The following is a 16,944-nucleotide window of genomic DNA, read 5'->3' as shown; positions in this document are numbered from 1 at the left end:
ATGTAACCGGTCCCAGGGCCCGCCGGCTCTCCCGGCCCCCGCTACTGCGGGCCTGCCTGAACAGGGCCCCTGCCGCTCTCTGTGACATCAGAAACTGTGGAGGAAAAGAAAAAGCCTGTGGAAAGAACCGCTTAGTGCCGTGAGGCCGCCCCTGTGCCAGCCGCCGGCCCGGGCACAGGCGATGGATTTAAAGCGCCGGCAAAGCGCGTGTAGCGCCGGCCGGGGAAAGGCATTAACGGGACGGGGTCAGTGTCCCGGCTCAGCCTTCCCCAGCGGACCGAGCCGTGCGGGCTCCGGGCGCGCTCCCCGCGGCTCCGTGCCGGGCCGGGCGCGCTCCCCGCGGCTCCGTGCGGGCTCCATGCGGGCCGGGCGCTGTGGCGCGGCTGACGTCAGGCGGGGCTGGCGCTGCCCGCGGGCGGAGCGGGGCCGGCGGCGGGCGCGGGGAGCGGCAGGTACGGCCGGCGGCCGGGCTGGGGCAGGGCCGGCGGGGAGGGGGCCAAGGGGGCCGGCTCCGGCGGGCGGCCTGACCACCGCCAGCCCCGCCAAGGTCAGCGGGGCGCGAGCCCGGCCGGGAGCGGCGCCGGGGCCCGGCTGTCGGCGGCGGGGAGGGCGAGACGCGGCTCTCGGGGCAGCCCAGGCCGGGCCAGTCCAGGCCGCTCCCCGGCGGGCAAAGGCGCGGAGGGCCGGGGCTGCCGTGGGGCTGTCCCGGGGGGAGCGAGCACCACCGGGCAGGGTTGGGACGGAGCCGCAGCGCCGGGAACTGGCTCGGAGAGCACAGACGGCTCCGGGGAAAGGGCCTGCGCAGCTGGGCCGGAGCCAGGCGGCTCCAGGAATAGAAAACTTGCGCTGTTGGGAGCGGGAGGGGCCGGGCAGGGTTACGTTTAAGCACCGTGCTTCCTGTGCTCTGCCCCAGTACGGAGGGTAAAGGAACCTGGGCAGTGTGCGGGCACTGCTGCTCACCGCCCGCTCAGCTCCGGGGCTGCCGCTGCTGTCCCAGCCCGCCCATGGACACGGAGTGCAGGGCCGGGCCCGCTGCTAGCTCAGCTGGGGACTACAAGCTGCAGGGAGAAGCACTTGATTTATTTTAAAGTGTGTTTTATCAGGAAAGGGACTGGAACAGACTGTTGGATATTCCACATTATATTCCGTGCAGAAAACTGCTGTTCCAGGGAGCAGAAAGGAATTGTCCCACTCCTTTGCTGCATCTACTCCTAACTCAAGTTCAGTTTAGAGTGCTACTATTCTTAGATTTCAGTCACCAAAACACTTTTATTCATGTTGGTTATTTTTATTTTTATTATTAATTTATTAATAAATTTATTAATTTTACTTTTATTATTAATTTATGTTTGGTTAAATCCCATTTTTCATATTGATGGCACTGGGCTGGTTTAACAAGCAAATACTATTCAGATGCAGCTGATCTTGCTAGGCTATCTTCTAGCTCTGCAAATACACTTTTAAACATCATGTAGGAGGACTGTGAATACTGTAGAGGACTTCAAATGAGCCCTTGTGCTTAAAAAGGACAAGGAAGAATATCTAATTGTTTTTGCACCTCCTACTTTAAGTGCTGACAGATTTTTCTGTGTGATTCCTTGCTCTCTTTCCAGAGCTGACGTTTTGGGCACTTAAACTCTGAATTGGGAGAGGGTATTTGCTGCTTTGGAGGTTACATGCAAGGTGCTGTACAGCTGCTGAAGCCCCGTTTGCTCTTGTAGCTTTAGACAGCTCTGAAACATTCTGAATGTGAGACTTTGTGAGCTGTTCTGTAATCACAGGCAAAACTCAATTTGTCAAGAGAGAGGTTTTCTTCTTTGGTTCTTCCCCTTTTTGTGTCTAAGTTAAATCTAATTACGCTATTGTGTAACAGAGTTGGTTTAAAGGTAGCAACAACATTCCGGGGCCTAGCCTAGCACTTGCAGCAGAACTGAAGTTCATGCAAATTCTTTTTTGGCTTGTAGACTGGGAAACAGCCTCCAGAAATAGTGATTTCACCTTATTGGGCAAACTGTAGGACATGGAAACACCGTTAGAGACACTCTTTTCTGTGAAAATGAAGAGCAAGTAGACTGTTTGCTTGTAAAGGAGAATCAAGAGGAGAGAAGTCTATGTTGGGGTGGTGGCAGAATGAGCCTTGGGTCCTTTGTACTGCTTTGTTACTTTGGAAGAATTAATTGGCTTCTATTTCTGGATAGGGGTGACAAGAGCATGCTCAGACCCCAGAGCAGGACCAAATGGCCACAATTAAAGCAGGACAGGAGTCTGGTGCTCCTTTTCAGAAGTGGGCTCTCAGCAGAATCTTTCTTTTCCCAGCAAGCTGGTACAAAAGTCAAGAATAAGGGGTTTATTCTGTAGTACAGACTTCACCTGCCGTGGTTCTCACCATCGTATCCAACCTGTGCAGGAAGTGGCATTCCTTAAATATGAAATCCTGATGGTTATATCTTGTGTGCTTCAGTATTTGCCCAGTAATCTGAAGAGGACACAGCTACCAGTAATATCCATTACTTGATCCTTAGTATGGATCCTTAGTAACTTCATATTTTGCTAGAAGATTACAAAACTCTTTTTTTTCTCTCTTCTCCTCAGCTTTAAACTCATTCTTCTGAGGTTTGTCTGGGAAAAGTTCCTCTGTTTACCAAATCTACTATGCCACCTTTTGCCCCCTCATGCCCCCCCTTTATGCTGCCACAAGTAGAATTACTTGTTCTTTGTTAGGTTTCAGTATCATTTCTGTCTCTCATATCTGTCTCTCTTACAGGCCCCACAAATAATTTCTCAAAAGTAGCCTTCTCAGGGGAGGCTTAAAATGCTTCTGTTCTTCCTTTTCTAGTTCAATTGCATCTGGACAGTTGAGTTTTTATAATCTCTTTTAAAACAATAATCAGAACACCATTAGGCTGTAAAATAAAACCTCATTTTCCAATATATCCCATGTTTGATGTCTTTTTTCAGCATGCTCATAAACCAGAATGCAGTGGCCGAGTACTTAATGCCACGTGTGATGACTTGAATTTAACACAGAGTCCTTGCCATGCTATTTCAAGCTTCATTTAAAAGCTGAGGAGAACTTAAAATCTTGCTTTATGGGCTCATCTTTTACTTACTTTAATTCTTAGAGTGAGCTAGTAATGATTTGAAAGAAATACAAGTCATAAAAACAGCTTTCTCCTTCCTTTTTAAGATTAAACTGTTTCAGCTGTTGTTTTGACTCGACTTTGAGCCAGTGAATGAAAAACACAGAAGAGGAAGTACAGAAAAAAAAAAAAGAGAGGCAGGTAGAAGTGCTTGGTAACTTGAGACTGCAGAATCCAGAATGTACACGTATGCAGAGAGGACTTTAAAGGAACTGCTGGTGAGTCAGGAAGCAGTCATTGCAGTCTGTCTCTTCCCCATTTTCTAAGAGCAGCCCCAGGAGGGTTTTGTTAGCCAGTTAAACATCAAGGTGGTCTCTGACAGTCACGCTGGATCACAGCAGTTGCACCTTTGTTACGTCCTACAGCACCAGTTGTGCTTACTGAGTATCTTCAGCTGGGATCTGCTGCGTCTCTGCAACGTGAGCTGGGTACCTGCAGCTCTGATAGATGGTACTGAGCTGCCTCTTTTTAATGTGTTATTGTGAAATACTGAAAACTGCTTTTCTCCCCCCTCCCCCTCCCTCTTCTGCCCACTAGATTAAGCAGCAATGGCATTTGTGAAGAGTGGATGGCTGCTCCGGCAAAGTAAGTCATGGGTCTTTCTCTTCCTTCTCTCCCTGTTCACTGGGATTTCTTCAGAAAACATCACAGCAGCTGATGTTGGAGTAATTCCCAGGTTTTCTTAAAAGAAGTAGTTCTGTGGGTTGTTTTTGTTGGGTTTTTTCCCTTTTTACTTTAAGGACATGTCACATAATGACGTGTCATGACGACATTCCCACATGACCTTTGGGTGCTCCAGTGGGAAACAGGATATAAATATAACTGAGGTGTCTGACTGGCATTCAGCCTCAGATGCTGCTCTGTAATTAGTACTGTGTGAGTGGGGACTTGGACACTTTACCTGACACCTCAGCTTAGTGTCTTTCAATTAATCATGCCCTCTGCTTGTTCCTGCAGCAAGTTAGAACACAAGCATCAGGTTATGCACTTAAAATAAAACCAGTTTTGCTTTGAATCCTAGATAAAATATGGCACCCAAGTCTCTAATGTTCCCAAGTGGGGATGTTGTAATACAGGATTTTGCTTGGCACTTTAGAATGTTGTTTTGGGCAACTGTGAAGGATTTCTTGGTTTATTTTTATTAACTTTAGGACAGAAATATTTCCCAATATGTGCCCTCAAAAGTGACTGTGTGATTTTTAAGGTACTATTTTACGGCGTTGGAAGAAGAACTGGTTTGATCTGTGGTCTGATGGCCGCTTAATATTCTATGATGATCAAAGTCGCCGTGATCTGGAAGATAAAATCCACATGAGAATCCACTGTATCAACCTCAGAGTGGGGAATGAATGTCGAGGTAATAATGAAACCTTCAGGATTTGTGTATCCAGAGATTCTTTACAGCTTCAGTGCCGCCCAGCACACCACACACAGCACTGCTGCAGATGTAAACGTGTCCAAAGTGTGTGCAACTTCACTGGTCTTGAATCCCCCACCTTCCAAAAAAACTCAACCCCACCAACTCCTAAATTGCTTTGGAGATATCCAGGGCATGGTATCACCATGTGATAGGTTAGGTTAGGGTTTAATAGTTCCTGTTAAAACTCAGGGAGGACAGTGTACCGTGCTGCAGGAGGATGGGATGTTCTCAGCACACTGTGTGTCTGATACAGAGCTTTCCTGGTGTAACCACAGTGCTGGGTGGACAGAGAGGCAGGGCTGGAAATGGGAAACCTCAGCAGGGCTGTGTGTCTGATACAGAGCTTTCCTGGTCTAACCACAGTGCTGGGTGGACAGAGAGGCAGGGCTGGAAATAGGAAACCTCAGCAGATGTTTTTCCTAAGTTCACTTCTGGCATTTGTTAGTGCTCCACTTGGTGCTGACACAAGGGAGGGACACAAGTGCTGGACAGTACCATTGCTAAGTATGGATGGGTTCTGCTGTGAGACACTTGCATTGTGTAGGGAAGGTGTTCAGAGCTGCTTACTTCCAGGACACTCTGAGGAGTAAGAACAGGTTATTTCCTTCTGGGGCTCTGATGCCACGGAAGGCAGCTACAAGTGGCCCTAGTTTATTTTGTCCAGACTTGCTTAAACTGACTCCTTTCTTGTCCATGTGCTCATGTAGTGCTGTTTATACTCATAACTCATGTCTGTTTTTCTCACTCAGATTTCCAGCCTCCAGAGGGGAAGCAGAGAGACTGTTTACTGCAGATTGTTTGCCGTGATGGGAAGACAGTCAACCTCTGTGCAGAGAGTGCAGATGACTGCCTGTAAGACAGTCAGAGAATAATGCTTTTGCTGCTTCTCCCTCTTTTATCCTTCTTTATCTCCCTCCCTAGTTATTTTCCTCCCTTCTAACTTCCAGAGAAATGTTTTAAGAAAGTTTTCAAGCAAATGAAAGCAGGTTTTCAGTGACAAAAACCCCAATATATCTCCTAGAAGTTGTCTAGCTCATGCAAACTAACTACAAGTTAAGTCACTGAAAACACTGAAGGGTGAGGAGGAGTAAAGGAATCTGATGAATATGATCAATGCAAGACTTGCTAAACAGATTTTTTTAAACTTTTGCCATTCTTCAAGAGCACATGATGTGGCATTAGCCCAAGGACATCCCAGTAGCAATAGGAGGAATATTCCACTATTGTGACCTCTCAGCTGAGCTGGGCTGTGTAGAATTAGATAACTCCTCTAATCACTGTTTGGCAAGAAGTGTGTTCCATGGAGCATGCTCCCAGGCTGTGGCAGGGCAGGAGCTGGGTGAGGTGTTCCTGCCTCCTGGCAACTGCAGCAGCAGCAAGGCCCCTGCTCTAATCAGCACAGATGAGCTGTTCTGCTGGGTGCATCCCATTACCTCATCCTGAGCATGACTGCATATTTCCTACCTGTTGTGCTTGCAGCAAGGACCTCCAAAACTGCATCCATTCCTCCTCTTGTTCCTCCTTGTTCTTTCTCAGCTCTGCAAAGAAAGTAATTATTTCTTAGTCTTGGTGTAACAGTTTGGTGCATTCATTTGAGTGTCTCATTAGGCTTTGACAACATGCAGTACCTAAAACTCTGCTCCTGCAGTACCTCTAGTTGCTTACCTTGTTTGTTGGATTGACCTGAAAGAAAAAGGTGGCATTGATTTTTATCAGTGTTCCACTAACCAATGGGTTTTTTTTGCAGGGCATGGAAAATTGCTCTCCAGGATGCCAGAACAAACACAGTGAGTGTCCTACCTAGACTTTATAGTGATAGAGAAGCAGCACATCAGTGTTATGTGTGGTCCAGCAGTTGAGTTCTGAAATCATGTTCCATCCTTCTCTGCTAGAGAAAAACAGGGTCATGAGCATGATAGTAAAGCTTGTTGGTGGGGAGAAGAATGATTCTCTGGATCACAGACACATCCTTGCAGCCAAGTCCAGGCAAATACATGCTGTGTGGAAAATAATTATTTTAGGGAATGATTTCTCTGGGTGGAAGTGAATGTTTGGAAAGTTGGTCTGTGGGCACTAAGGCTGTGGGCAACAAGCAAGTCTTCTGCAACCAGCAAAAATGAACTTTTCACTCCTAGTGATTGTTGCCTCCCAGGTGGGTGCAGTGCTAAAGGAAGCTTACTACACAGCAGCTGTTGGTTAATGTAGATCCATCCCACTGTGGGATGCTTCTTGGCAGAGCCATAGGGAAGAGTGAGATGCTTGGAGGGGAGTGCAGGCACGCTGAGGAGGAGTGTATTACCTCAGCATTTTCTGCAATTTGTTTTTCCTTTAGACTGCCTTCCAGAATACTCTGCAGCACTAGCTTTCCTTGGATGACTAGGCTGAACCAGCCCAGGGGAAATGCTGTGTTTTGTAGAAGCTTATCTCAGTTTCTGATGGGTCACATTAACATTGCCACTGTACTGGGGCATCTGTCAGATGATATAACTTAGATTTGTAGATACCCAAAGCAAACACTTGTCATGGCAAAACTACCCCAGACATGACTGCTCTGACTGCAGCCATGCTACACTGCCTGTGGCCTTAAATGAGAAGTCAGGGATTTGTCCTCATGCAAAGGGCACAACACTCATGGTCTGTCTGCTCTAGTTTTAGGGGATTTATCCCACCTGTGTGTGAGATGGTGGCTCCTGGTTTCAGGAGCTGCTGTTTTCATGCCTCTGACACTGCTGCTAGCCTTGATAGATGGCTCAGAACGTGGCAGTGCTGACCTTGGTCAGCCAAGGCAGACCCCAAGGCTACTCAAAGTGGAGCAGGGAGTCCTCTACACAAGTAGATACATAAATTAACATCTTCCAAAGCTATTAAAGGTGTCCAATGAAGACTTGGACTAACTGGGATGTGGGTTTGAGTCTGTAGGTGTGTGACACACTTTTCAAAATTTCCAAGCATCCAGCAGTGCCTCCTAATTTCCCTGGAATAGTGGGGTGATCACCTTAGCTTTGAGAACTGCATCATTTACAGGTGTTTGCAGGCTTGTGCATGGCTTGGACAAAGATCCCTGTGGCAGGGCAGAACACATTTACTGCTAAGATGTGAGCAGATTTCTCAGCTGATGGAAATACCACTTCATACAGTAACAGTGTTTCAAGCAGTGAAACTCATGTTTCACCATGAGTTTGACTTAGGATGTAACCATATCATGTCCTCAAATGCCATGATTTCATCAGTCCAAGAGATAATACAACACTTGCTGTTGATTTATTAAAATGTTCCCTTGTGAATTAAAGAATGGGAGCTGGCTTTTGCCTTGGAAAAGGGAATAAGAGCATCACTGTAGATTTTGGATATTAGGGACAAGAATACAAAGGTAGTGTAAGAAATCTCAATTGTCTTTGAGAACTTATTCTAAATGGACTCAAGTGTTACCACCTCTGCCTCAGGTACCACTTTTGGCTACTGCATTTGTTTCCTTTACCTGCTTCTGCAGAACTTGGTGATACAATAACTCTAGGGTGCCAGGAAGCAGCCAGCTTAGTTGTGAAGATTTCTTTATCTGAAGACAGAAAATGAACAGGAGGGTAATTTCTAAATCTGAGGCTCTGGACTGGTGGGAGGAGCCAGGGTGCTTGCATGTACACATATGCATGTCTGTGGCACACACACAGGGAAAAATTTGATGGCTCCTTTCTGTGGCTGATCAGGAATTTGTATTCTCCCAGGCCCAGTCTCCAGGTCCTTTCTTTCTGCAGCCTTTTCAAGGAACTCACTGCTTTCTTAACACACAGTGTGGCTAAAGGTTACTGTCTCTTTGTGGTCATTAAGTTTTAATCCTTAGACTGCTCTGTCTGTCTGTAGGAACAGGTGATAACTGCTCTCTCTCCTTGGTGTTTAGGGCTATGTGGGATCTGATGTGATGTATGATGAGACAGCCATTTCCTCAGCCCCTCCTCCCTACACAGCTTATGCCACACCATCACCTGAGGTAAGAGTTGCAGTCAGGAAGCATTAACATGAGTGAGGCAGCAGGAGCAGCCTCCTTCAAGCACTCACAAAGTGCTGCATTGTATTCTTACACCCAGCTTTAAAGCTTTTACAACAGCAGAGAGTAAGGCACTATCAGCCTATTGCTGCTCTTATTTGAGATGGATTTCCTTTGAAAAGGATGAGGCATGTTTCATTGGAAAGGGTATAAAGGGGTGGCTGCTCAGTGAACTTGAAAAATAAAGCTTCTGAGAGACAGGGCAGAATTTATCTGGCTGATCTTCAAGTATAGTGGTCATGCAGCTTCTAACAGAAGGAGGTGTAACTACACTTTGATGTTGTGCAAGAGCTGGAAAGGTGTAAGATCAGAAGTTTTAGAAATGGGCTGTAGTGACTGGAGCTGCCACTTTTAACACATAAGGATTTTGTTGTACCAAGATGTCACAGCAACACAATAACTCTAGTTCCTGGATACACAGTTCTTTTGCAGTGAAGGAGCAGCTTTGGGACCAAATCAGGATATGTTGGGGATTTCTGGATGTGTTTAGTGATGTGCAGTAATATGTGAGGGGATAGTTTGGAGCACTCTTGCTTGTTGCACTATCTGCCCCAGCCTCTCACTCTTGTTAAAAACGAGTTGTGGTACTGGGAGCTTCCTCTGTGCAGCCTCCTCTTTTGGAGAAAAAAAATTCTTCTAAAGCATTCAGCTCTAGAGCATTTGTCTTTAATCTGACATTTGCTTGCAGTGTACCCTCTTGGAGGGCTGGCTGGAGTTTTTTGGGATTGGCTGCTGCCTTCCTGGCACTTCTGAGCTCCCCAGAGAGCTGTTGTTGGCATGAAGGCAGAGAGGAGAAGCTGGCAGGGCTGCTGTGCCTCTGCCTAATGAACCAGGCCCTGCCTCTGCCGTTGCCTGTTGAGGAAAGGAAGAGAGCAGATGCTGCTTAGGAGTGCCCTCTTTTTCAAGCAGCTGTTCTGAATCCATTCCAGGGAGTAGATTGGCTGTAGCGGGACAGCCTGGATACTTTAGTGAAAGAAATGAAGGCAAATTGAACAGTGTTCTTGACTGGATCCATAGCAGAGTGTACCTGTGTAACAGCCCTTTTTCATTTCCCCAGGTTTATGGCTATGGCTATGATCAGTACAATGGCGCGTACCCCCCGGGCCCTCAGATCTTCTATGCCTCCAATGGACAAGCTTATGCTGTGCCCTATCAGTATCCATACCAAGGTAATCAGCACATCCTCACCTTCCCACAGAAGCTACTTGAGGCAATCTTTCTGGCTTTAGCTCTATTAATCACCATCCTTTACCAGCCACCACTCCTGTACATGGAGAAAGAAACCTGACCTGCAACTGGAACCCAGTCCACTCACCCTTTCACAACAGAGGCAGTGCAGTGAAACTGGAATTAAGGAATTTAACCTTCCCAATGTGATCTCAGCATAGTTACATTGCTTTATAAACTCCTTTTGAAGCATACAGAACTCTAACTACAGCATATTTTCTAAGGAAAGGTACAAGAGCCAGAAGAAGATGTGATTTTGTGATTCAATACTCCATATTGGGCATTGATGGAACTTGTCATTCATCTGCTGCTCTTAAACTTAGTTTAATTATTTAAATGCAAGTTTCAATGGTAAATCCACTCCCAGAACAAGGTTGTACCTGGTTCCATCCCTGTGTGCTGGAATTGCTGTAATTGCAGCATTTCAGCCACATGAAATCTCCTGGTGCTCTGTTCAGGTTTGTATATTCAGGTTTTCAATCCCAAAAACAGGAAGCAAAGAGTAAAACTGTAGGGTGTGCTTTTAATCAGTCACCTTAATTTAGGGTTAGTTTTGCACAGAGCCCCAGTCCTACAGAACTGGGGCTTTAGAGTTGTACAGTAATAAAAATGAGAAAACATGTTCATGATCTGACTCTGCAAACAAGAATCTCTACTGAGAACATTTTATTTCAGTTTTGAGGGAGATTTTGTTTTCCATTTGACATTTTTCAGGTTATTTCACTTTTTCCTTTTCCATTTTTTGTTATAAGGGAGGTGCATCAGCCTTAAAAGCTTTTAAAGTTTACTCCATATAAGTTACTGAAGTCTTAGATACAAATGGTACATATTCAAACACAGAAGAACATGTGTTCTGTTGTTTCTGAAAAGCAGTAGCTTTTTAAAAACACAAGAACTGTTTTTAAAAACTTCCAGCAGGCCAAACCCTTATGATAACAATGCAGCATCAAACTCCCCTCAGTAGTCTGCTAGTGTGTTAAGATACTGGTTACTGGTTGGGCACAGTAACCAAAGCTCAATGTTTTCCTTCACCAGGGTCACTGCAACTAAAACCTTAGGGCTCAGATTCACCACAGCACCTCACTGACCCCTGTACCTTTCAGCTCTGCTGCTCCTTCTCTGCAGTGCCATAGTCCTTCTTAAGGGATAGAGTCATGCATTGTTCAGAGTCAGTGGAAGCCTTTCTGAGTTGTATTTAGTTGGATTACTTAAGAATCTGTTACAAAACACCATTGTGAGATTTTCAAGAATATTTACTCTGCCTGAAATGTCTGGGAGGGAAACGAGTACTGTTATGTTTGCTTTGCAGCTAGGAGCTGAATCAGAAAACATGACAGGTGAAGCTGTTACAAGTCTGTTTCAGAGCAGGGCTCAGTCAGTGGCTTCTTGAGTCCAAGGTTAATTTCTTACTACTGGCCAACCTTCATCTGAACAGAAATGTAGCAGCTGTCACCACCTCACAGATCAATCCAGGATGTGAAGGCTGAATTGCAGTAGGCAGTAAATGTAAATAACTGATGCACAGTTTCAGACAAATGACTGCTTGAGACCTGCCAAAGATTTTTTCAGGGGGAGGGGGTAAGGGGGAAGAACTAAACTGTTTGCCTTAACTTCAAGGCTGAATCATTTTTAGACCCATTTCTTACATTAAATCCACAAAGTGAATACAAGTAATTCATAGGTTCTTTGCAGAACAATGTTCACTTTTACATTTGTGATGAGTTTTCCTTACAGATATTAAGTAAGCTGTTACAGGGCTAGAAGTGTTCCTAGGATTGCCCTTGGATTTAATTAATGTGGAGGCTGAATCCAAAGCAGAAATGTATTCTACCTGTGCAGCTGACAAAATATTAGTATTCATTTGAAGGAAGAAGGTGAAAGAGCAGCCTGTTTTGAAATTGCAGTGTATGGTATTAAGATACACATTTCTTTTGCTCTCCTCCCAACAACCTCTGATTTCCTAGGACCTTATGGGCAGCCCCCTGCAAACCACGTCATCATCCGAGAGCGTTACCGTGACAGCGATGGAGACCTTGCACTGGGCATGCTGGCTGGAGCAGCAACTGGAATGGCTCTGGGATCACTCTTTTGGGTCTTCTAGATTACCCTTTCCTTATCTCTGTAGTTCCAAACCCCTTTATTGTGTGCAATAATATATTGGCAATGTTGTTTACTGTTAAACTTTGAAAAATGCAATAGTTATTTTTCAGTAGTGACATCTTAATAACTGATTCTTAACTGTCTTAATGAGAGTTTAAAGGCACCATTTAGTTAAGTGGTTGGAAATGGCATGTGCTGCTTTTGAATTCTGGTCTGATGTTCAGAATTATAAGGATCAATGTGATGTGGTAGCAGTCACCTGCTTTATGAACAGACTGTTATTGTAAACACCATAGGAAAAAAGATTATTCTTTTTAGGGAGGGGTCTAAGATCTAATTCAAATAAGAGGTTAATGGGAGTCCTGCATTAGTGTACATATACTACTGGCTTTTAAACATTCCCTGGAAAAACATAGAGCTCGGCAGAGATTCCTTGGCATTACACAGTCTGCCATGCTTGAGGGTTTTTTTTTTGTTTTCAGACTTGCCTGCAGATGGTAGTGTGTTTTCTTAGGTGCAGCCCTGTACCTACCTCTCACACCATCCAGGTGAAGTTGTCTCTGAGAATGTATGAGCAAACCACTAGGAAGCAGCAGCACTCCTCAATTCTTTTATTCTCCCAGAAATGTGAATGACCAGTGGCAAGGAAGAGCAGTGTTTGTTGTTCTAGCTCCCTCTTTATCCTGGATGACTCTTATGTGGTCAGATGGAAGTACTGGATCTTTAGCTTTGCAGGTGTCTGCAGAGCAGCAGCCTCAGACACTGCAGCAGCTGCATTGTTAGGAGCCAGCCATTGTCTCTGCTCCTCACTGCCATGGCTCTGCAGAGGCTGCAGGAGGAGAAGGAATTGAGCAGCCCTTGCTCTGTTGGGCCTGCCAGCCCCTCTGCAGCAGGAACAGGAGGGGAGAGACAAGAACTCCAGCAGACCTTGCACACAGGCACTTTGATATCAGCTGCCTTGCCAGGGCTAGGATAAGATGCCTGCCTCAGCCACCAAGGTTTGCTGAACCAGGTTCCTCATTTGCAAGTAATATTGAGCACAGCTGAGCCTGGGTTTGTTGTATGTACATTTCCACCTCACATTCAGCAGGTCTCCTCTTCCCTCCATGACTTGTTGAGAAAAACACTCCGAGGAACCTGTCTGGCTTTGCTTGTATGTGTGGTTTCTCTAGAGTGTGCTGTCCCCTGGAGTGCAGCTGTTTTGTTTGTTACATGGACTGTTCTAATCTGTGCTGAGCTGTGCTTGGCAGAGAAAGAAAGCTCTGAAGAAATGCATGGGCTTTCTTGTTCAGGTAAATGAGGCAGGGTGCCTGAGTTGAGTTCTTATAGTAAGAGGACTTATTTTTATACTTCCACTCTTAGCTTCCTGTATTTGCATACTGTTTTAATGTTAAGTCTTACTTATGCTTCCATTTAGAAGAAGGTTAATTTCCTTATGGTTCACAGGGTTTCATGTCAGGAAAGATGAAAATAGATGAGAACTTGCACCTATATAAATTTAGCTGAAGTCCCAATCTTCTCTATTTCATCCTAAAATTCTCTTGGTTCTTTCCTACTTATTTAAGCAATAGAGGTGCTGGACAAGAGTTTGGGTAGCAGCCAGGGGAGGCACTAGGCTTTCATGAGCCTTAGGACTAACTCAAGCAAGTGGAATCACTGGAGTTAACAGACAGATGTCACTGTGGCTGCTTTACTAAGAGTGGCCTAATCCAGGGAAGGTAAACTGCCTTCAGGAGGCTGGCTCTGAGCTGTACAGCAGTGTGCAAGCATGTCCTTTCACAGGTTAACACAAGCTGCACGTGTTCAGCCAGTCAGATGTGCTGAAAGGACATTCTGGAAGTGCAAAAGAGGACTAAAGGGAGAGTGTCCTATTGCTAATCCAAACCAAAAGAAATTGCAGTACACTACTGAAGCTCTCTTAGAGACCTTGAGGTCAGAAAGGGATGGAATGTAAGTGGACAAACATGTCTGCCCTTTTGAAAAGCCCTTTAGGAGGTGAGTTTGATTACAGGTCTGTGCTGCTCTTTGGTTTGTGCTTTGCAATAGCGAGTTCTGCAGAATGCCTGCATCTGCTCCTCTTCCTCTGTGATTCTTAACTTGTAAGGAGTAGGGGAGAGTAAAACCACTGAGCATCATATGATTTATTTGAATTTCCTGATGATTGGGAAAGGATAACAAAAAGTGAATCAGCTGGTTTTTTTGTTTTGGTTTGGGCTTTTTTTTTCAGAAGGACTGTTAGTCACAGCAGGGGAACATGTCTGTGTGTTTTCAGGAGATAACTCTGTCTAGGTTCCTAGTTTCTTCAAGTGAAGTATATAAAATAAAGATCATTGATTGTAAAACATTCCTGGGTTGAAATTCAAAAGAAATTATCTTTTTAAAAGTTCAATTTGAAGTAATTCTTCATTAAGAAAATAACCTTACACTTCTCAATGGAAAAACACACTTGAAATTGAAGCCAAAGATTGTAGTTTCAGCTTGGAAATAATGGGCTGCTTTTGTACAAAAATCATGAAGTATTTTCTATCTCAGGAGCACAGGCATTTAGAACCCAGAAAGCAAGTGTACAAACTTGTGCTAGAGCCTGAAATCAAGAGCACAGTTATCTCCCTGCAGGTGCTTGTAGCCTTTCTGATCTCACTGCAGAGAGGTGGCAACATCCTGGTGCACAAAGCAGCAGCAGGGGGATTGTCACCTGAAGTTCCCTGGTTGTTGAAGCTCAGACTTGCTTCCTGAATTCGTGCCTGTGTCTCCTGTTGCTCAGAACAGGGCAGAGCTTTGGTCAGATGCACAGGAATGTCTGGCTGGATGCACAGTCGTGACTCAATAGCCTTTCTCTGCACTTCAAATATCTGCAGTTGGTGTGGGTGCTGCTCTGAGCTGGAGATGGGATCTGGGGCTTGGAGGGACAGCCGTGCCAGGTTTTGCAGACCACTGATACCCCAGTGATGGGAAGAGGCAGCAGGGGTGGCAAGATAATTTTCCAAGCAGATTGAAATGATTGTTTCTGAATGGTGCTATTCATGACTATAATTCCAGTTATATTTGCATAGTACTCAAGCACACATTCCTGCTTTGGGCCCAACACTTAATCCCTCTAAAGCTATGGGAGGTTCAATGTACCACAGTGGCACTGTTCTTGTGCAGTGTACACTGTCAGGGAGGGATAAATCTGTTGTACAGCAGTGCCAGTCTATTTAGAATAGAGGAGGTCACAAGTCCAGATGTTCATCTGGGAGTTGTTACTATTGGGCTCACAGTTATGGATGGATAGAGCCAGGCTTCCTGAGAGCGGGGTGGGAATGCTCAGCTCTCTGATAAGTCTGACCACATTAAAGAGGTGAACCAGGGTATTCTTGGTTCCATGTGAGAACATAGCTGTTGGCTCCTTTTGTTTGAATTTGAGGGAGAGTTAGTCTCTTCCAGTGAGTGGTAAAGGTTTATGGACTAGGGAGGGAGGAGGGAGGGGGTGGGCAGAGTTTCTGTGCAGAACAACTGCACTGACTGCCAGCAAAGACACAACCCCCCAGTGCTGAAGCACGTTCTGAGCAGTGTCCAGATGGAGCTACCCTGCATGTCATCCAACCCTGGCTTACTTTGTTCTTCAGTGAAGATTCAGTAGGTGATGGACCCAGCTGTGCAAGTGGAGTGGAGGAGAAAATTCACACCCATGTTCCTCAGATGTGTTTGTGCTTTTCCTCCTCAGCATAGCATAGGACTGTGTAAGTCATGGAGGGTAGCATGCAACAAGTTTCCCCTCCAGAACCTTTATGTTCTTGTGCACTCCCTGTCTTTACTGCAGCTTTTACTGTATGTCCTCATTCTCATTATTAATTTATAGCAAAATAACCATAGCAATAAAAGTCATATTTAGTGTAATTATTTTGTCTTACATGTTTACTAGCCTTTATTCAACTCTTCTCAATTAGTTGGAGTGCAGACAGCTCAGGCTGATGTACCTTGGGCATCTCAGTTACCATTTAATAAGCATGATGTAAGGTCTGGGAAATCAGCAAAGCAACTCCACACTAACACCACTATACCAAGATTAGAATTAATACCTATTTCTTTCTAATGGAGTTGAAGGCTTTGACTCAGAAATATTTCATCTTGGATATATGCAACACTGATCCAGATTTACCATTTGACATTGTGTTATCAACAGATTTGTACTGTTTAGTGTTAGACTAAGCTGCTTGGAGCACAGATGTTGCTCTGGGCAAAATGCTACTGGTTGCTGTATTGGTATTTCCTGTTTATGAATTGCTTCACAGCAGTTGGGTACAATCAATAAGTTTGCTTTGACAAAGACACTAAATGACCACAGCTAGCTCTACCTCCTAAAGGCAGACAAGCTTGCATGTTTGCAGGGAATTAAACTTCTAGTCCAAAGGAGCACAGTACATTTTGTAAAACAGTATCCCTGCTTTGTGCACATTTTGTTTTTACTGCTGAGGGGTGGTGGGTTTTTAGCCTCCAAACTGGGGAAGGAATGAAAACAAAACTGCTATTTCAACCCATCAGCTAATGTCAGAGTATGCAGTGCTTTTTTCCACAGCATGATATGTTGACAGTGCCTGTTGTGTCAGTCAGCAGTTCCATATGATGGATTTACTAGCACATCATGTATACCTAACCCTACCCATCCAAGCCCACTTGTACTGAAATTCTCTGCACCAGAACAAGTTAGGGAATTAACTGTGAAAGGCTTAGCAGCTCCACACCTTCCTGAGCTTCCAACAGCTTAGAGAATGGGCTTTGCCTCTGCTCCTGCATTCCCTCTCCTCTTTGTGGTTACAAAAAGCAACTTCCATAATTAACTTGGGTTGTATTCTTAAAAGTACCTGTATTTGTCCCTCTCTCCTGTTGCAGTTCTATTGCACTGCACTGCAGTGAGCTCAGTGTTCCCTGAATTTCGGTGGAGCTGAGAATGTCCCCCAACCCTGTATGCTGTGAGCAGTCACTAACCACAAACCAGAGCTGGTCCCAGCTGGTTTGGAGCCTCCCAGGTGCCA

At 45.2% G+C, this 16,944-nt stretch overlaps 1 protein-coding gene across 1 annotated transcript; it reads left to right on the top strand.

Annotated features, from left to right (window-relative positions):
• The first annotated feature begins 325 nt into the window (after nucleotides 1–325).
• On the top strand, nucleotides 326–15,808 carry PLEKHB2 (pleckstrin homology domain containing B2). Its single transcript, XM_054638999.2, has 8 exons — nucleotides 326–452; nucleotides 3,678–3,725; nucleotides 4,345–4,497; nucleotides 5,310–5,412; nucleotides 6,308–6,347; nucleotides 8,456–8,545; nucleotides 9,660–9,771; nucleotides 11,794–15,808. The coding sequence occupies exons 2-8, from the start codon at nucleotides 3,689–3,691 to the stop codon at nucleotides 11,928–11,930; spliced, it is 672 nt and encodes a 223-aa protein (XP_054494974.1). The 5' UTR covers nucleotides 326–452; nucleotides 3,678–3,688; the 3' UTR covers nucleotides 11,931–15,808.
• The last annotated feature ends 1,136 nt before the right edge of the window (nucleotides 15,809–16,944 follow it).

Source organism: Agelaius phoeniceus, chromosome 10 (genome assembly GCF_051311805.1).
Source record: "Agelaius phoeniceus isolate bAgePho1 chromosome 10, bAgePho1.hap1, whole genome shotgun sequence".
NCBI lineage: Eukaryota > Metazoa > Chordata > Aves > Passeriformes > Icteridae > Agelaius > Agelaius phoeniceus.
Note: the sequence above shows the minus strand (reverse complement) of the source record. Positions and strands in the feature narration are given on the sequence as shown.